Below are 22,316 nucleotides of genomic sequence, written 5' to 3'. Positions count from 1 at the left end.
AAATATACCCAGCTTCGACAATGCTTGTGGAGAAGCTTAGGACCGCAACCTTGGCTGCTACAGGCTTCACCAGTAGTAACATATCTCCATACCTGGGGAAAGCATAAAAGAGTTACGTCCGGTTTCTGTGAAGTACTCACATCCCATCTTTTTTCACAACCTCTATCACAGGAGTTGTGTATCAAATGGCAATCCAAATTATCAATATCATATAAGGATGATGAGTGGACAGAGATCCTTGATGATTTAAATAAAGGCACACATGAAGCAAGGTTGAAATTTTGTTTATTAAAAATCCTCCATGATTGGCATTGGACCCCAACAAAGCTACATAGAGCTGGCTTACCTTCTCATGCTAGCTGCTGGAGATGTGATAATACTGCTTGTGACATATCCCATATCATTTGAGAATGTCAGTTGATATAATCTTTCTGGGAATATTTGGGTAAAACTTTACATACTACGATGCCATTGCAACTTCCAATTCACTCTGCCACTATTCTTTTACACGATACACGTCAATCACACACACTCTCTAAACCTCAGCGTCAACTTTTACACACAGCTGTAGCCACAGCAAAAGTTTGTATTTTGCGGCAGTGGAAATCGCCTAATCCACCATCACAGGAAGCATGGATGGTAGCTATGATTCACACAGCTTCTTATGAACGTGTCATATAAAATCTCCAGGACCAGATTGACTTGTTTCATCAAGTATGGTCACCCGTCCTAGGCCCAGAAAATGATAATGATTAATGTTGCAGTGATTAATCCAAATCAATCAGTGATAATATTGAACACTAGTGGATGCCTCCTAACATATGACATATCTAATAACTATTATCCTTCGCTTTCAGAGATTATTTTCACATTTTCATATTGACACTTGTATGTACTCACATATTTATGTGTATATATAGATATATATATATATTTGTATGTGCATATGGGCATATGTGTGTATATGTATGGATCCACCTTTATCCCTTCCTACTTCCACATGGTTAAGCTGGAAGTGTTTTGAATCATTTATCCTGTACTTTCTATATCTATTACTATCTATTTCTATATCATTATCATTTCCCTGCTATTCTTTCCCCAGTACCTTTCTCCCCCCTGATTCCGCAACACCATACCAATGGGACCGTAATATTTAGTATCATTACTACCTTATACCTTTCATAGAGAATGGGTAATAATGTCACAGAAAGAGATTTATTATACTTTACTTTTCTTTCCTACGAGGCCTAACCTCCCCCCCCCCCTTTTCCTTTAGGTTAGTTTATACTTTCTGGAGAATGGTAAGTATCCACCCAGAATTATTAATTATTGTATCTGTTGCATAAATAACATTAAAGTATGCACAGTTTTTACTCGTTATGAAATACTAACACGCATAAGACATATTTCGTCCCTACTTTTTTATTCATACTTAGCATATAGTGTTTTCATATTTCAGTGTTCTACAGTGATTTATTGGAGATATTTTTCATTAGGTATATTTCCCAATTATATAAATCACTGTTTTTAACTCCCTACTGTAGGTCAGTCCTGATGTTATTGATATATGTATATTTATTAGTTCTTGGACTTTCTTGTTTCACTCCCCTTTTTCCCTTTTCTCCTTCCTTCCTTCCTTTTGGGCTCAGAACCTATTTACTTATTTATGTATTTAAATATTTATATATTTTTGTCAACCATTAAGAGACTGAAGTCGCATTTACTTCTTATTAATCTATTTATTTATTTATTGTTAAACACGACTGAAGCCATTGTTTTTATGAAGAAATCTTATACAAAAGTTTTAATAAAGAATTACAACACAAAAACTAAAAGAAATAGACACAAAAACGGATTGCTCACCCACTGCAAGCCCCTCATATTGACTGGCTTGTACCCGCATGCCCTTCGACATCTCATTGTCTTCCACCTCCTTGGAGATCTTCCTCAGGATGGTGGAACATGCCAGGGCACCAACGATGCAGTCTTGGCTCTGGAAGCAGAAGGAGAAGTAAAGGGAACGTTAATGAGGTTCCTGGCTGTGGTTATCCAATGCCCACTTATCCCACCGTCTGAAGATCCACTGACTGGAGAGATCCATCGCCTTCTTGAAGCACCGTATGCATGCGTCTTAGCTGGTAACTTTTGATTCAGGTCCTTTGACATACTAGGCTGGTATTGAACAAAGCAACATTGGTGTGTGCCCTTTCTCTCCACCCTGGGACTCTTTGGTATCACTAAAGTGGACCATTCTAGCACACACGTAGTGCCTCAGCACTCCTAAGAGAACGTATCCTACCCATAATAGTCTTGCTCGTTGATATCACTCTGTGACTCTAAGTATTACTTTGTGTGCATTCCATGAAATTCTCCATTGTACAGTGATTTGATATCACCCTATGATTCTATGTATTACCCTGTGTACATTCCATGTTATTCTCCATTGTACAGTGATTTGATATCACCCTATGATTCTATGTATTACCCTGTGTACATTCCATGTTATTCTCCATTGTACAGTGATTTGATATCACCCTATGATTCTATGTATTACCCTGTGTACATTCCATGTTATTCTCCATTGTACAGCGTTTTGATATCATCCTATGATTCTATGTATTACCCTGTGTACATTCCATGTTATTCTCCATTGTACAGTGATTTGATATCACCCTATGATTCTATGTATTACCCTGTGTACATTCCATGTTATTCTCCATTGTACAGTGATTTGATATCACCCTATGATTCTATGTATTACCCTGTGTACATTCCATGTTATTCTCCATTGTACAGTGATTTGATATCACGCTATGATTCTATGTATTACCCTGTGTACATTCCATGTTATTCTCCATTGTACAGTGATTTGATATCACCCTATGATTCTATGTATTACCCTGTGTACATTCCATGTTATTCTCCATTGTACAGTGATTTGATATCACCCTATGATTCTATGTATTACCCTGTGTACATTCCATGTTATTCTCCATTGTACAGTGATTTGATATCACCCTATGATTCTATGTATTACCCTGTGTACATTCCATGTTATTCTCCATTGTACAGTGATTTGATATCACGCTATGATTCTATGTATTACCCTGTGTACATTCCATGTTATTCTCCATTGTACAGTGATTTGATATCACCCTATGATTCTATGTATTACCCTGTGTACATTCCATGTTATTCTCCATTGTACAGTGATTTGATATCACCCTATGATTCTATGTATTACCCTGTGTACATTCCATGTTATTCTCCATTGTACAGTGATTTGATATCACCCTATGATTCTATGTATTACCCTGTGTACATTCCATGTTATTCTCCATTGTACAGTGATTTGATATCACCCTATGATTCTATGTATTACCCTGTGTACATTCCATGTTATTCTCCATTGTACAGTGATTTGATATCACCCTATGATTCTATGTATTACCCTGTGTACATTCCATGTTATTCTCCATTGTACAGTGATTTGATATCACCCTATGATTCTATGTATTACCCTGTGTACATTCCATGTTATTCTCCATTGTACAGTGATTTGATATCACGCTATGATTCTATGTATTACCCTGTGTACATTCCATGTTATTCTCCATTGTACAGCGTTTTGATATCACCCTATGATTCTATGTATTACCCTGTGTACATTCCATGTTATTCTCCATTGTACAGTGATTTGATATCACCCTATGATTCTATGTATTACCCTGTGTACATTCCATGTTATTCTCCATTGTACAGTGATTTGATATCACCCTATGATTCTATGTATTACCCTGTGTACATTCCATGTTATTCTCCATTGTACAGTGATTTGATATCACCCTATGATTCTATGTATTACCCTGTGTACATTCCATGTTATTCTCCATTGTACAGCGTTTTGATATCATCCTATGATTCTATGTATTACCCTGTGTACATTCCATGTTATTCTCCATTGTACAGTGATTTGATATCACCCTATGATTCTATGTATTACCCTGTGTACATTCCATGTTATTCTCCATTGTACAGTGATTTGATATCACCCTATGATTCTATGTATTACCCTGTGTACATTCCATGGTATTCTCCATTGTACAGCGTTTTGATATCATCCTATGATTCTATGTATTACCCTGTGTACATTCCATGTTATTCTCCATTGTACAGTGATTTGATATCACCCTATGATTCTATGTATTACCCTGTGTACATTCCATGTTATTCTCCATTGTACAGTGATTTGATATCACCCTATGATTCTATGTATTACCCTGTGTACATTCCATGGTATTCTCCATTGTACAGCGTTTTGATATCATCCTATGATTCTATGTATTACCCTGGGTACATTTTCCGTTAATCCATTGTCCACAGCTCTTAAACCAGAAATGGTCTTGTTCACACTATATATACCTCATAAATAAATGAAATAAAATAAACATCTTTATTTGCATAAGGGTGTGGTCCATGGAAATGGTGGAACCCCTTTGTTGCTGCATCCCCAACACATTACAGATGGGGGAGAAGAGGCCAATATGCCACCGAGCGGCACATTTTGGGAGTGAGTGAAGGTGTCCGAGAGAACCCCCCCAAGGTGCACCCCGCAGGTGGGTGTAGTACCCACTGCATCTGTATGTGGGGGGTTCCCTGATCATTTCAAAAGCAGACCAGGCCCTATGTTTGAAAAGAGGACCCAGAGTTTGAAACTGTCGCTCCACCTATCAATGCTGTCCTGACCCAGTGCGGCCACAGCGTTGCACCTGCACACCGGGGACAGTGCACTTTCTTTTTATGCACTTCATCTCTGAAACAAGTTCTGTTTTCTGGCACAACCAATAGTCTCTGATGATCTATAGTGTCAAAGGCTGCAGAAAGGTCTAGTAGACATGTGTTGCTCGCATCTAGGGCGTGGTGACTATCATCACGCACCTGTAAAGTAGTAGCTCTTTCAGTGCCGTCTCCTGCCCTGAACTCAGTCTGGTAGTTTGTTGTAGATAGATTTTCTGGAAAGGAGATGCATGTTCTCACGAGCCAAGGTGAGTCTGTAATTTGGCTCTCTGGTCTCTGTGGAAATCACGTAAAACGCATTCCGAGTTTTCAGTAGTTTGGGGGGAAGCTGTTAGGTGGTTTGAAATTGATTGCACACTTATCTTTCATTCTGTGTATGTTTGTCCGTGAAGCAGGTCAGAAAAACATGGCATCTGGACGGAGGAGGTCAGGGCAGTGCATTCTTTCTTAAAGGGATGTTTTTGTCAATGTATTTAAAAAGAGATGTTGGCAGCTTTGACGAAGACAAAAGGCCATACTTGTATCTAGACAGGCGGGTCACCGTTCTGCCATGGGGAGTCAATTACTCTGCCCCCATGATGGAGGATCTGCCAATCAAATGTATCAATGATCGCCAAGCAGGAAGCCATTTATAAAGCATTGGCAGGAACCGCCGTCAAAGCAGTTCCTGCCACTGCGTCTTGCTGCTCGGTACAGGGTTGCATCAGCGGGACCTAACCCTGCACCAAACAGTTTTATTTTTATATTTTCAAAGAGAAAATCCTGACTTTTTTTTTTACATGGTAAAATGAATGCTCCCCTCTCCATGGGAGTCATCTTGCTCTGTTTTTACTGCCCCTCACCACTAGGGTTTGCCTGGCGGTGACGGACAGTAAACAAATGGCTACATGTCAGCCTATCTGTATCCCTTTCTCAGACGGTCCTTACTCCGTTGGGCCGTTGGAGAGGTTTGCCTATGGTAGTGATGGAGCAGTCACCACCATAGCCAAATCAAAGGTCCGCTCGCATCAAAATTGGGCGGGCTGACCTTCATGTTGGGGATGTGTATACTCCATTGCCGTTGTGACAGAATCTACACTCCACCACATATAAATCAGCCCAAAGTTTGTTTCTGAATGTAAGTTTCTTTGGTGTTCTGAATGGATAACTTTTATTGGTTTCTCAATGGTCTGAGTCTGGTTCTCATGTTGGGGGATTTGGAGGCTCACCATCATTTCTTGCAGTTACAAATAGATCTTCTGTGATTGAGGAAGGAGTCGTTGAACCATCGTTGACTGGGTTTTGATCACATTTATTTGATCTTGAGAGGTGTCACGGTGTTATACATTTCGGGAACATTTCAGTGTAAGATGTTACTGCAGATTCTACATCCGAAGCATGTTTAATAGTGTTTATGTTGGGATCAAGAGCATTCTTATGCTGCATTCTTCAGTATTTCTTGTTCATATACATTTCGATACAGTTACATCCTTCGTATATTTAATAGGAATCAATGGTAAATCAGTCATTCGCTCTCAAAAGATTTCCAGCATTTTTCTTCATCTCCGTCTCTTTGGTAGGTGAGTTACACAGTTCCCCTCGGTACATAATCCATTTACTCCATTTTTTTATCCCATTTCTTTCTTCAGTATTGTTAATGGTCAGTGGTTGATTTTTCCAGCTCTTCTGTCGGTGGCGGGGTGCACTTTGCACAAGGGATGTTGAACGCCACTGAGTAATGACTGGATCAGCTGAGCCCAATGGGAGGTACGCATTCAATAGATAAGTGATGAAATACATTGTTCTAAAATGCAAATTGTGTTGTGGGTAGGTCTGGCAGATATCTGGGAGAGGGAGTGCAAGTTTAGTAGCCTGTAGACCAGTAGTGTGTGGGTTTATTATTGCCCCAATCAATATTTAGGTTACCTATGTATATGCTGCTGGGAAATTAAGAGTAATGTAGTCCGCTATGGGTGATATATGATGTGTAGGTTGGTGGTGTTGGATGAGGAGGGAGCAATTGCAACTTTAAGGCACTCAATGGTGTAGTAAGACATGGTGGATACTAGTTTGCATTTCAGCCGCTAAATAAAAAAGGTAGTCTCTCCTCTAGTTGTAAAAATCTGTTTTCTTTGGGGATGGGGTACCTTTGTGGCACTAGAGAGTCTAATATTGGTTGGGAGTATTGGCTTCTCCAGGATTTGGTAATCATGTCTATCAGTGAAAGAATGTCAGCATGATGCGCATTTACTGATCTGACATTGTGAGACATGCATAGAACATCAGGGTTTTGTGGTTCAGAGCTGACATTGCTATTTTAGGTGGATGTTAATGGAGGATTATCAGATTTACTATATTGTGTGTGAGTTGTCTTGGGTGTCTTTTCTGCCAGATTATTTTAATTTCTTCAGTTGAGGTGAAGGCACATTGTAATTCACTTGAAGATGAAGGCACGTTGGGTGACACAAAGGAATGTGGCTTGTTGGTATAAGTTATTAAGTGTGCTTTACCTTGTTAAGCTGGATTTGGAAAATCTTCAACTGCCCTGAGGTTAAGATAATGGTGACTTGTACCTTGTCTATTTCATCCTGTAACTGTAAATTTATTGCCTGAGTTGTGAAATGAGTCTTCCCTGGACACCAAGTTGTTTCTCGGGACGTGTTGTGTCACCAGGAGACTGAATGAGTTGTAAGGCAGAGTATGATTTGTGAGAGTTGCCTTTCATACTCTTACTAGTTTAAGGTTATGTGGCAGAGCTGTAACTCAATACGTGAGGTTTGAAGTTCTATGGCTGCTGAGGAGATTTTTCTCTGTATCTCTCATCAGCTAAATCCATTTCCATGCACATTTCGACACCTTTGCTGAGGAGATTTTTCTCAGTATCTCTCATTAGCTAAATGCATTTCCATGCACATTTCCACACCTTTGCTTAGCTATCACATTTTCTTACTTATCACTTTCAGTCACATTTGTTCAGTCATGAATTAAAATGTTGTTCTTTTTAGTGGGAAATGCGTGTGCCAGTGCAGTTCCTGCTTTTAAGTGGTTCTGGAGGTTAACATTGTGTCTGTGTGTAGGGTTATTGCAGTAAAATTGAACATGGAATGAAAGGCGTTGGCCTTTCTAGATAGAATGGCTCCCTGTTTTTCAAAATCTGCACTGTCACGCTGCCCTTTTGCTCTGGGAAGTTGAGATAACATGCAAGACCACAACTGGAAGCATGCCAATTCATCTATTGGTGGAAATGGGAGCAGCTGAGGTCAGTGTTCCAGATGTTCACTTTGGTAGAAGCAATGACTGACACAAGAGGTAACTTTGATACATACTGAAAGTAAGGGAGTTATAGAGAATGTCGATGAAGTTGCCAATTACTGCGGAAGGTGACCTTTGGGCAGTTCAGTGGCGAATTGTGGTGACTGTTGAGTGTGTGCAAGCTTTGAACCACCAGCAAAAAGTATTCAAACGAACTAGTAACTAAATCCTGCATGTCCATGCGGAGCAGATGTTGGACAAAGAAGAACTTCAAGAATTGCTGCTGCTTTGAATTGTGCATACGAGGCATGCCGTGACATGGTAACACATGCTGGTATGTGTTCTATGTAGATACCAGGAATAACGTTTAACAAGGCAACTTTCAAAAGCTTCGATACATGAGGGTCAACAGCTCACCTACCTGCATTTCATAAGATTAGGATGACTAGGCGTGAGCCTGGGTCACTTGGCACAGTCAAAACAGTGATGAGCGAGGTCAAAAGAAAATTTACAATTTGAGTTTGGGAAACACCCCTTTTTTCCAAGTCCAGTTGATGTTAGTGAAGGCGCTCTAGAGTTAGATTGAGACCCACAGTGGTGACAGAGGCGTTCAGAGCCATCAGTGTATTTCCAGTCCTCAGCAATCTGGTTCATTAGAATTTGTCGAACCACCTCTCGATCGAGGCAATAATAGAGAGCAGACCGATGTTATAGAGTCCGGCTGATGGGCCAGCAGATCTCCATCATACTCAACATAAATCAGTGACACAATCTCAAAAGATGTATTGCAATGATTACTGCACCTTCATTTGCAAATATTCCACCCTAAACTCACATCTTTTACACCTCTTATATGCAAAGAGGCCGTTAAAATCTTTTGTAAGCCAGATTTTTCCATTTCTTATTAGAAAGATGTTTGTAGATAATGATATCTGCTCTTAATTGAACCGTCTTATATGTTATCAAAGGATGATCATTGACATTATCCTTAACATCTAAACCCAACTGCAAAATATTCCAATGTTTACACAATATCTGAAATACTTTCCATTGTTGTTAGTATATTTCATGATAAATCTAACTGTGTGTGTAGTATCCTTACACATCAGTTTAAGAATAGGAAGGACATCTCTTGGGCATTTCCTGGCCCTTGATTTAGCAGACATCTACGTAATGTAAGTGTATGTGAATTGAAGATTCAGTGTGATTCTATTCAAGGATCCTACATTGGTTTTGAGGTCATTGATACCTTCATCCCATATGATCAGGAGGCCATGGATGTATCTCAGACCCATAACAACATGCTTGTAACCTTGTTCATTTTGAGGAGATCCAACCATATTCCATTAAAAAAATGTATGTATAGTTCCAAATAACCTCCAAAATGTTTTATGAATGCAAAGACACAGTTACAAATCAGCTTTAAAATAAAGACAGCACATTCCTTATTGTGATCAAATAATATCATTCAGCGAGGTAGGAAAATCTAAAAACATTTACAAGAAACGGCTCCATTTGATTAAAAATAAATTGCAAAATTACTTTTAAATAATGAGCACAATTGCCACTTACGTTAGTTACCTGCGTTGTTGTCTTTCCTTTATGCTTCTTGTCTCATGGCTCATGTGACTGTCACGAGAATAGGACACATTTACCTTAAGGGACACATTGTCTATTTATCGCCCAGCTACTACACCTCTTTTGGTTTATGGTCTGCAGCTTCCTAGTGTGGATGAACATTTACCTGGGACCAGAAGATCTCTGCAAGTTCTGCCCGGTTCTGAAGGACGGCCCAAAGCAGAAGATCGCGGATGGGGTACTGCAGACTTTCTGAAATGGCAACTGGCTCCACGTCACACTTGAAAGAGAAAATATTTTCAAATCTGGGAACAACTCCTTACCACTACATTTTAAAAGTAGACTTTTGCAGGATTGATTTTTAAAAATATTAATTTGAAAAACGATGGCAACTAAAATATACAACTTCTAAATTGCATCCATGTAATCCTGTGCATTTTTTTAATTTGACCATAAAGACACTGTACTTCACTGCATTTCTTTCTACCTCAATTTAATGTTATTCAGAGCCAGCCAAGCAATCTTATTTTCAATAACTGTAGAACCATGGAATTCATTTCTAGTATGTTTCATAAAAAAAGGTATTTTGTGCCCATGATTACTGGGGTATTTCGAAAGGATTTATCTGGACTGTTGGACATTTGCCCTTTCTGCAGGGTCACATTGGATTTTTATGCCTTTTTGCTAAACCCTATTTTTGCTGGCTATAGAACTCTGTACACGTTATCCCTTCTAGCCAGGGGTAAAGTGCTTGTGCTCCTCCTTTCAACATGGTAATATTTGTATACTCATGATTGGTTTATTGATATTGCCTATCATTTCCTAGTACATGGTACAAAGTGTACCCAGGACCGGTAAATAAATGCTTCCAGTGGACCGCAGCACTCGTGCTATCCACTGGGGTGGCACTGTATAGACTGTCTCCAGGTCCACCATTGTAGCCTGGCTGTGCAGTTTTAAACTGCAGTTTCTGCCTGTCAAAATGACCCCTTTTTGACAGGTCTAAACCTTCCTTTTAAATATTATTAAGTCACCCCTAAGTAGGCCTTATTGTCCATAAAGTAGGGTGCATGGTATTTAAAAATAGGACATGTAAAAGTGTTATGTTAAACATATACTTATGGTAAAAAGGTCCTACAAGCTATTTTCAATGTAGCAGGGTTGGCTGTTCCATAAAAAGGAATGGTGTACAATATAACGTTTAATACTTGCAATCTCTGGCTGGGAAATGGGTACAAATTTCATTTTTGGACTTTCTGAAATATTACAAGCTGAATTCACTGGTGAAGCCAGATTTGTAATACATATTTTGGAAAGGGGAGTTTTACAGAGTTAACTTTGCCGTGCCTGAACTCCCATCAAGCTGAATCTGCATTTTACTCTCCCACTTCTGTGAGCCAGTTATTAGTGTTTGAATAGACGTGAATTAGGGGTGAACTTACTCCCAGGATCAAAATATAGGCTGATGTGAATGGGCAGAAATGACATCTCTGAACCTGATAGAATATGCAAGGTGGGTCTTTGAGGATCCATTTTGACATCAAAGTATCAAATGCTGCTGGAATGTCACATTCTCCTTGACAAGTCTCCTGGTGTTTTATCATATGACGCTTAGGATGCACTGAAAAGAAGCCTGCCCTGTCATTAGCAAATGTCAGTTGACACCTAGACAGGGCACCCCCTCCCCACAACTAGGCAAGGCACAAACCCACCAGGCCCCTTTTTGACTATAAAGGGTCAAATCCTGCTTGAATGCCACATCCTGCTTGACAGGTTTGCTGGATTTTTCCAAATTCCGCCTGGGGCACACTTGAAAGGGTAAAGATGGGATGCCAAACAATTCTTGTAAATCCTTTTTCTGGTTGCTGAAAACTCACCTCTGCTGTACCAGACTTCTGTCTCAGAGGACCTTCCTAAAACTGGATTTTAGAGTTAGATGTGGGAGGACAGTCAAATTAGCATAGTACAATACGCAGCTGTCAGTGGACAAGTTTAGTGAGGCCAAAGACTTCAGCCATCTTGATAATGGCCGAAGAGGGTAGAGTTGCCCAAGGGAACCTTTACCCCATTAGTGAGGGCAAGATCAGATGAGGACTGAGCCTGCTGTCTGCACCCTGAGAATTACCCTGGAGGACAGTACCTGCTCTCTACCTTTTACCGGGACAAATAAATTAACTCATAGAGCCGTATGGCTAACCTCCTGTTCAAGCTACAGGGATACAACAATCTCCAAGATGATTTTCCAGAACTGCCCAGCTGATAAGTGGCAACTGGACCTGGACCAGACTCCACTTGACACATTGTGTGCCTGCCCTGAGGTCCTTGGGGCTTTAGAAGTGTACTCCCTTGGGGAATTGGGACTACAGGGTCTAAAGTCAGAAGGTAAAATCTTTTGGCCAGGACAAACCTGATTGGTGTATCTGACCCAAACTTCATTGCGGTCAGCATCAAATTGCGCCTGGATCCTGATCTACTGCAAACATTGATTATAACTTGCAAATCGTGCTTCTTGGCATTATTTCCACTTAGAAACTTAAAAAATTCATATCTCTGGTTCCCCTTATTGGATGTTTGTCATTTTGATGTAATTCTGTTTATTAAATTGTGCTCTAATTTTTAAATTCATTTTAGGAGTTTCATTGTATTGCATTTCCTCTTTATTGCTGTTTTAAGTACTGCATAAATACTTACTAATAAGTTAATCCTGTCTAATCTGTGACACAGCTACCAGGGGTTTGGGGTCAGGGTAATTTAGTGACTTTAGCCATTCACGCTACAAATATTTTGGTTGTTACCTGAGGTGGGTACCCACCCCTTGAAAAAATACCCCAATTTCTTCCAAGGGCCATAAAACACAGTTTCTTATATACCTCTTGAATGCACCAAATCATCTTAGAGCTCAGGAAATACCATCACATTTGCAAGAGCTCTAACCGCTCCAGTGGTAGCCAAACAAGGGAAATACAAATAAAGTTTACTAGCCTAAATCTTCAGGCCATAAATGTTCACTCCAACTTAATTGAGCTCGAAGTCCATTTTGTTGCCTGGAGTTACCCTGTCGTGTGCACCTCAGCCTGTGTTGCCAAAACCCAGAATCATCACCCTGCTCCCGAATTAAGATACTCTCTAAGGAAAACAAAATCTGATTCATATAACTGGAAAATGCCTGGAAAGGCATCTATCTAACCACTGGCAACCTCTCCCTGTGATTGACGTCTGGGAATCGTTTTCTCTTAGGAGGTGTGTTATATGTATTTCCCATATTTTTAATTAGAATGTTTATTTACTTGTTCATTCATTGATATTTTAATCACTTGTTCATTTAGGAACATCAATCATCACTTAAATATCTACCTTCTTCTCAGGTAAGCACTACTGTATAATTACAACGTATCACACCATACGCTGATCAAAAGACTCCACCACATTGGCATCCAAGGGGATGAGCTTAGATGGATCATCCCCTTCCTCACCAGAACAGCCCAGTGGATCCACCTCCCACCTTTTCATCTCTGAACCCAAGGAGAGCCCTTTTCAATGCATAAATGACTCCACTGGCCAACATCATCAGATCCCACAGTCTCAACATACTTTCCCACACAGACAACATCCAACTCATCCTCTCAATCACTGACGACATCACCACCACCAGAACTAACTTCCACAGATACATGACAAGCATTGCTGACTGCATGAAGAACAACTGCATGCAGCTGGACACAGACAAGACAGAAGTACTAATCTTTGGCCCCAGCAGCATCACATGGAGTGACTCCTGATGGTCATCAGACCTAGAACACGCACCACTCCCTCTGACCACTTCTGAAACCTCAGAATCATCATTGACAACAAGCTCAACATTAAATCACAAATCAACGCTGTCTCCTCTGCCTGCTTCTTTAACCTGTGCCTGCTCTGTAAGATCTTCAAGTGGCTACCCTTACACAAGACGCAACATTACACAGGCCCTCACCACTAGCTGACCGGACTGCGGCAACGTCCTCTATGTAGGAAGCACTGCACACCTCTTACAGAGACTTCAGGCCATACAGAACGCCGCAGCCAGACTCATGCTCGCCTTCCCCGACGAACCCACATCACACCTCACCTCAGGTAACTCCACTGGCTCCCTGTACAGAATAAGGCTCTACACAACCAAGGAACAGCCTACATTAACCACTGCCTGAACTTCCACCAACCCTTGAGAAGACTACACTACACCTCCCTCCCACTTGCCCATACTTCGCACATCTACCAAAGTAGAAGTGGAGGACGCTCCTCCCACATCACAGCAAAGACCTGAAACCACCTCCCCACGCACCTCCGGACCATCCCCTCTCTTCTGGACTTCCGAACGGCCTTCAAGACCTGGCTGTTCGAATAAGCGTTCGGGACCTGCAAGCGTCTAGATACCCTATTGGGTGATTAGCTGTACTTTAATTGATTCCTTGATTGACACTAAGTAACAGCGATTTATAAAACTCAGACACGCTGCAGCTTTGAGGAGCTTGTACCTGGAGACAAAGGCAATCGTCAGAATTCAAATATCACCCTGGGATGCTTGCTGGCCCCATTATGGCCATGCTTTTCCTTTTCCTAAACATCTTCTAAATAAACTCTAATTAAAACTATAGAATCCCATTATTAGTGCCAAGTGTTGAGGTTTCTTATTTAGCTTTTATGTATTGTTTCAAAATCTGAGTATATGTCAAGAGAAACGCTTCAACAACTATTCACATTTACCGTCCCCTCTCCCTGACTTATAACTGCATTCATGTGGATATGAAAGCCAAACTGTTTTATTCTAGGGGAGATGGATTCTGAAGTCTACTTGTGAAATACCACCATCCCTGCCAGATAAACTCTCTGACCGGCCAAGGGTTCCTGATACTGTATGGGATGTGACACATTGACAGCTTCGCACCAATCTGGGTTTTGGCTTCATGGCAGCTGCAGCGACCTGTGATGCAGAAGAGGAGACTGGATCTGGCCGAGGATGAGGGCACTGACTGAGTTTCTTGGCTGCATTGTCGCCTGCAGGTGTGATGGTACCCTGACACTGCTGTGGGACTGACCCTACCAGATGCATAAAGCAGCCATGTCATTGCTTATTTGCATACTCTTGATGCCCTGGCTTTGGCTCTCAGGGTGGTTCAATCCCCTGTCTTTCAATTCTCATTTATTCGTACAATTATGGATTTCACTAGATTGAGAGGACAGGGAAAAAAATGTGCAAACACAACAGTTGATGGACAGAATGCAGAACAATGTCATACATTCACCCCAGTACAGAGACCCGGGCTTAAATCCATCGTTTTTTTGCTCACCATGCCATTCCATGGGAAAAAAATGTGTGCACAGTCTCTTCTCAGTGTCCCTTGTGCTTCACATTTTTTGAGACTAGAGGTGTAATAACCCACTTTTATGTAAAAGTCACTCGAAACAATCATAAGCTGATGAAGCGGGGCAGGGAGTAACCGGAACAACTCAGTGGCTGAAAGGGGCTTTCCCAAAACCTCCCTACACAAAAACAGCCAGAACGCCACCCCTGGGGAGGCGCTGGGTTTTGACTCATTCCCAGATTTACGCTATGTTGTAAATCTGGGAATGTGTCAAAAACCGTGGCTGCTGAGTGGGAACGCCCACCGCAACGTCCATGGGATGCCTCCCGGAGGCATGTGAGGCAAGCAGCAACTTGGGCCTGACACCCGCCACCCTCCCGCTGTCGGTGCTCTCCCCCAACCGCCATTAGAAAAAAATGTACTATGACACGTCCAGCGCTGGGTGCGTCATAGTGGTTTTTTACTGCCCGGTTGCTGACCACCCTCCCTCCCGTTGGCTGTTCCCTTCTACCCGCGCTCCAATGGTCTATGCTGCCCTCTCCCACCGGCCAGAAGAAACAAAGGCGCTATAACGCAGCCAGCACTTGCCATGTCATAGCACTTTTTAAATGTATTTTGAACTGCACTGCAGAGACAGCAGCCTGAGAGTTGACAGATTTCCCCCTAGCATGAAGGGCTCTGTCTCAGCCTTGCTAGCCTCTCAGAAGCCCTGGCTCGGCCTGTGATTGGCAAACTTCAGTTCCATCTTACGAAGATCATCCAGGCTTTGTGACCCTTCAGAGGCACGAGTGTGTGTCAGTTCTATCAGACAGAACACGACAGCATGGCTGCTATGCACCATGGCTAAAAATAAAGAACAAGCATTTGCAATGCAATAGGTCTCGCATTTATACGAGTTTGAGCTATTGGCATTGTAAATGACAATGCCTTTTATTTATGTTTTAAAAACCCACACATAAATAAAAGGCATTGCCATTTACAGTGCCAATAGCTCAAACTCTTAACAACTGCGAGACCTATTACATTGCAAATGCTTGTTATGGTGAGTTCATGTTTACTATGCGAGCAAAATAGTGAGTAAAGCATTCTGCACTTGCATTTTTACATGTAAATGTTTGTGTAAGCAAAATGTAAAACGAAAGCTAGCAAAGGCATTGAATTAACTGTAGACGTTGTTTTAGAAAAAAAGAAAGGATAAAAAAAAAAAGGAATCTGCTGTGTAAGGAAACAGCAATCCTACAATAAACTGAAAGTTAGCCTCCTAATTAAGATAGTTATCAGTGTTGCCGTGGCACCCTTTCAGCTGAATGTGTTTGAAAAGCGTTCACACCTCGGTTTCGGAAGAAGACCGAATGATGCGCCAAGAAGTCTGGAGTGGTGTGAAAAGTTTGAATAGTTTGTAGATGTGTTTGATGTGGAGTCTGCAGTGGTACAATACAGAGAAACGTCGCCTCCTGGTTAAGATCGGTATCACTGGTAGGAGCTGTATTTGCGGCTTTCATCAACTTGTACATATTGATGGAAACAACAAAGTGGGAAGTTTCAAACCGAGACCAGAATGTTGTTTTAAAGTTCCCTTTCCGTTCCCGCTCTAACAGTTGCACTTTCAAAACGTTAAAATAGGACGGAAGAAATAAAAAATATGAAATTATACAAAGTGTTGTGCGGTTAAGTGGACAAAAAGTGTAATTACTTCTAACTATATGCACCCTATGGAAACCAGTGTGTTTGTTTGTTTGAGCACACACACACAAGCACACATACAGAAACTACCAAAAACACAAGCACTCTTACAATCACATGCTCCAGAACAAAAACACCCAAGGACATAAACACAAGTACATGCAAACACACACACACAGACACACACACCATCACACGCACAGACATGCACAAGCACACACACATGTGCGCGCACACTCTCATACGCGAACAGAAGCGTGCACACAAGTACGCATACAGAAACATCCACAAGCACGCATACAATCCCATGCTCTAGTACATAAACACTCAAGTACATGCACACACTATTACACACACAGACATAAGCACACATACAGAAACATCTGCGCGCAGAAGTACACATAGAATCACATGCTCTAGTACAAAAACACCCAAGTACATGCACACACCATCACACGCACAGACATGCACAAGCACACACACGTGCGCACACACTCTCATACGCGAACAGAAGCGCGCACACAAGTACGCATACAGAAACATCCACACGCACAAGCACACATACAATCCCATGCTCTAGTACATAAACACTCAAATACATGCACACACTATTACACGCAGACATAAGCACACATACAGAAACATCTGCGCGCAGAAGCACACATAGAATCACATGCTCTAGTACCAAAACACCAAAGTACATGCACACACCATCACACGCACAGACATGCACAAACACACACAAATGTGAACACAGTCTTTGATACACGCACAGACGCACACACAAAAGCACTCATGACACATTTCTCCAGGACTGCCGCAGCATTGATGGCACACAATGGCAGGTTTGGACAGACTAATGAAAGACATCTGCTGCCGGTTCCGAAAGTGAAAACAGTTCTCGGATTATTTACCAGATAGAAGGGGGCGCGGGGTCATGAGCAGCGACGGGAGAGAGGGAAGATGATAGACGCAAGGCAATAATGCACTCCTGCCTGCTCTTATTAGAGGACACTTCCTAGAACAGCCCCGCTGCAGTGGAGGCTGGGGAGTCGCTGTTGTTTAGCACCATCAGGGAATTGCAAAGAAAAGTTGACAATTACGGGCTGAACAGTGCACAGATGCACTCTGGGAATAAGGGCACAAACCAAAACAGATGTTCACTGGATCTCAGGAAGCGGGCTTCAGCAGGCGGCTACCGGGTTGCAAACTATAAGGCAGACCCAAGGAGCTAGTAGTACGTAGTAACCCCTAAAGGCCTAAAGTGAGCCCCCGCAAAATATGAAACTGGCTGCCCGTGTGTTCTACGGGGCGCACAGGGAGAGACAAACTATGTCGGGCGACAGCTGATCTTAATAACAACAGTATGCGGGAGCAGAGAGTGGGAGTTAGCGAGTGTAAGAGAGGGAGGGGTTGGAGTTATGTTATGTTATGTTATGTTATTCACTTTTATTAGGCGCACAGCTGCCCCAGCGAAGGGGCGTCCTGGCGCCTGATCAGGTACACAACACAACAGGTCAAGGCCAAGAAAAGAGAAATCAGATAGCAGGGGCAAACAGATGTGTTTTAATGGCGCGTCTAAAAAGAGTCAGGCTGTTTAGGGCGCGAATATGTAAAGGAAGGGAATTCCATAGATCAGCCGCCAGAACACGAAAAGAGCGTCCTCCCATCCTACTCAGCCTGAACCTAGGCTTAGTCGCCAGATGGTAAGATTCAGACCTGAGAGACCGCGTGGGGACGTAAGGAGAAATAAGGCACGCCAAAGCAGGGGGAGAGGAAAGCTTCAGGATCTTAAATGTCAGACAGAGAGCCTTAAATTTGATTCTCTGTCTGACCGGAAGCCAGTGAAGGGAGGTCAGAACAGCAGAGACAGAGCCTCGTCTCGGAAGGCCAACAATGGCCCGTGCAGCAGCGTTCTGCACCCTCTGAAGCCTAGTAGCCTCAGCCTGGTTGACTCCAAGAAGCAAGGCACTCCTGTAGTCCAGCCGGGAAAGAATAGAGGCCTGAACCACCAGTTGCCGAGTGGGGAGGTCAAAGAATTTGAGGACTGACCTCAGCCCTCGCAGAATACCAAAACAGGTAGCTGCTGTCTTTTTTGTATGGCTGGTATAAGAAAGATTGGAATCCAGCCACACCCCCAGATTTTTAACTTCGGCCGCTGGAATGGGGGACACCCCGAGTTCAGAAGGCCACCACTGGTCTCCCCAAAGTTCCGCCTGCTTCCCCACAACCAGGACCTCGGTTTTCTTAGCATTAAGCTGTAGGCAGTTGCTACGCATCCAGCTAGCCACAGCTATAAGTCCTGCACGGAACCTGGGCGCAGTCACCTCAGGGTCCCCACTGAGTGTCACCGCCAGCTGCGTGTCGTTGGCATACGATGTCATAGTAAGGCCACATTGCCTGACGACAGCGGCCAACGGTTTCACATACAAGTTGAACAATGTGGGGCTTAAAGCAGAACCCTGAGGGACTCCCAGTTCCAAAGAATGGAAAGAGGACTGGCCAGGTGGAATGGCTACTTTGAAAAACCGGTCCGAGAGGAAGGAGCGGAACCACCGAAGAGCCTTCCCCCCAATACCCACTTCCTCCAAGCGCCGCATCAGAATGTCATGAGACACCGTGTCAAACGCGGCGCTCAGGTCTAACAATAGGAGTGCCGCAGTCTGCCCCGCATCCAGCACTGACCGCAAATGCTCGGTCATGAAGAGCAAAGCAGTTTCAGTGCTGTGTTGGGCGCGAAAACCATTTTGACTCTCGTCAAGAATGTTATTACGAGAGAGGTGGGCAGACAAGATGGAATTCACGTGTGCCTCAGTGACCTTGGCGGTCCAAGGCAGGAGGGAGATGGGCCGGTAATTCTCCGGGAGCAAGGGGTCAGAGTTGGATTTCTTCAGAATAGGGCTGACCACAGCTTGCTTCCAGGATGGCGGGACCACGCCCTCCCTGAGGGAAAGATTAATCACGTCCAAAATGGGTTCACGACAGAGTGGCGGGAGACGAATAAGGAACTCCGGCTTCAATGGGTCTAAGGGGGAGCCAGATTTAATTTTAAGGCTCAGAGTGTCAAATACCTCGTTAGACATAGCCGGCAGGATGGACAGTTAAGTTTGGGAATGAAGAGGTCCGTAACTGCGGCAAGCCATGCTTTAGCATATTTTGCTAACAGCTATTTGAAGTAGTGCTCTAAAAATCGGCATGACTTCAATTAGGCTCTGGGAAGCGGGTGTCCTGCTTGCATTCATTGAGGCATGTAAAATGGAGGATAGAAATCATACGGATGGAAGTTTCACTCTTCTTGAATGTTTGTGTTGATGTAAATTTACCAACTTGCACACATGGGTGTTTAACCTTGAGGAGGTCCGGAGCTTTGTTAAGCTGTGTCTTCATTAACTTTAATAATGGCTTTTTGAAGCAGTGCCTAACAAACGGCATGACTTCAATCAGACTCCGGGAAGCGGGGTCCTGTTTACATTCTTTGGAACACTACAGAGTGTGATAACAGAGAGGATAAGGGAGGGGGTAGGGGAGAGAGGCAATGCAGGCTGGCAAATGGTGAGCACTTTTCGCGGGCGGCCGTGCGGCCGCGAAAGTGAAAGAAAACGAATGCTTTCAGGCTGCCAAATGGTGCGCGCGCCCGGAGCACATGCACTGTAGTTGGCGGCCTGAAATGCACTCGTTTCCACTTCCAAAAGTGCTTACTATAAGTCTCGCCAGAGCAGCGCTAAAGCGCTGTCTCAGGCGAGACCTAAAAAGCAATAGAAGAGTTATTGAAAGGCACGCAGAAAGGTAAAAAAACACATATCCTTTTTTATAATAACGTTTAGCCATGCTGCACAGAAACCATGCTGCCCTATACCATGGCTAGGACACATTGATAAAGTCAATAGCTCTCAAGTAGCGAGACCTACTGGTTTTGCCAAAGCTTTATTTTTTTCAAAGCAATAGGAAAAAACTTAAATCAAGCTAAAGACTGGTAGTAAGTATGTGAGAAGAATACAGGAATCATTTGAATGTGCTCATGGGGAGAGAACACACAGTCTCACAGTCCCACTCACTGGAATATGGTGGAGTGAAAAAGTTTTGAAAGAAGCAGTCCTGCCCTGTGTTGTTGGTACCCATGCTTCACCCTATTTTTGATGACACTCAAATCATATCCTTGCTATGCCTTTGTACCCTTAATGCCCATTATGTGGTAGAGGTGGGTGGACCACTGAAGGCTCGAGCCCAGTGCCTGCTGCGGGTCACCTCAAGGTTCTCTTGGGCCATCAAGCTCAAAGCGCGCCGACCCTTCGGGTAGCCTCTGTCTGCCACCCACGCTCTGACCTCATGCGAAATGCAGGATTTTGAAACCAAGCGTTAATAAACGAAAATTCTTCTTTAGAATTAAATTTTCTTTTCCCCAAAATGAAACACAGGGCCGGCTTTAGGGCAGTGAGACTTGTGCGGCCGCACTGGGCGCTGACCTGTGGAGGGGGGCGCCGACCTCAGGAAGGGGGGCTGTGTTTAATAATAGCTTATGACTGGAGAGATAAGGGGCACTTTTGTCTGGTGGTAGTGAGAAAATCCAAGGAGGCGGTCATGGGGTGAGGGGGCGCCAAAAATGATTGTCGCACTGGGCGCCGCCAGGGTTAAAGCCGGCCCTGATGAAACATATGTATTTTACAGAAAAATGTGTAAGAGAAGGGTGGTGTTTGAGGACAAAATGACATTTCCGAAAATGAAATCGATATTTGAATGATGATTCCTTCTGAATGGCAGAGGTACATGGCTGATGTTATTGGATTGGTGCGAGAGTGTACCTGCTGCCAGACTCTTGCTTCATTGCTTGGGTGCAGGTGTTACACAGAGGTAAGCTCTTTAAGAAATCACTGCCAGCAATCCTGCCTGCTGCATCGGGAAAATAACAAACTGTAAAACTTCCAGTGGGGGTCACTATTGTAATCCGGTCTGATATACCTGGAGTTATGGAATGCGGGGTGTTGCTCCTAGCTCAGGATGATTTTAATTAATCAGACGTAGCTCTCCTCTCGTCAAGACATACATCCCTGAATTAATATCGAGCTTGAATGGCATGGAGACATATAGGATAATGGGGGAGTAAGGAGAGTTTATACAGCCCTGCAAGATTACACGTTTTAACAGGTGCTCGAACACACCTGGAAAAAACATGTGTGTCTCCATCCACACTTACCTTCTGCTCACAGCTGAAGGAAAATGGGGCAACCGCTTCGTCTGCATTGCTTTATGCATAACCCTTCCTTTACAACCAACCCTAGCAACAAAGATGCCATTTAGGGGTCGCAGCTGCGACCACTGGCTTGTCCCTTGCGACCCCTACCACCATCTGTGCACCCCTTGCCTCTGAGGTGCTAAAATCAGTCCCCGGAACACGCTGGCAGCTCGTCCGTATGAGTGGAGGTTCGACCATGTGTGAGGGTTTTCAAGTTTTCTTAAATCCTCTCACATTTCTACGTGCTCAACGGGTTTGCATTACCACCTTCTCTTGAACATTTTAGAAAGGTTGATGGTTTCATTTGTAAATCCATTCCGACAGTGGACATTTTAGCCGTGTTTTATTATGCCACCTGCAGGTCAGTGTTTGATCATATAACCTCTACATATGTGCACTAAAATGGGAATTACACACCGATTGAAGGCCCTAGTCATGCAACACCTGTTGAATTA

At 43.0% G+C, this 22,316-nt stretch overlaps 1 protein-coding gene across 1 annotated transcript in view; it reads right to left on the bottom strand.

Moving 5' to 3' along the window:
- LOC146808456 (transient receptor potential cation channel subfamily M member 2-like) overlaps window positions 1–22,316 on the bottom strand; it is a 694,250-nt gene that overhangs the window by 279,822 nt on the left and 392,112 nt on the right. Inside the window, exons 11-12 of the mRNA XM_085623563.1 lie at window positions 9,773–9,886; window positions 1,864–1,993 (exon numbers count right to left, since the gene is read on the bottom strand). Coding sequence (XP_085479689.1) covers window positions 1,864–1,993; window positions 9,773–9,886 — 244 coding nt within the window. The remainder of the gene's footprint in view (window positions 1–1,863; window positions 1,994–9,772; window positions 9,887–22,316) is intronic.

The sequence above is a fragment of the Triturus cristatus genome, chromosome 8 (genome assembly GCF_964204655.1).
Source record: "Triturus cristatus chromosome 8, aTriCri1.1, whole genome shotgun sequence".
Taxonomy (NCBI): Eukaryota; Metazoa; Chordata; class Amphibia; order Caudata; family Salamandridae; genus Triturus; species Triturus cristatus.
This window is presented reverse-complemented; position numbering and strand designations above follow the sequence as displayed.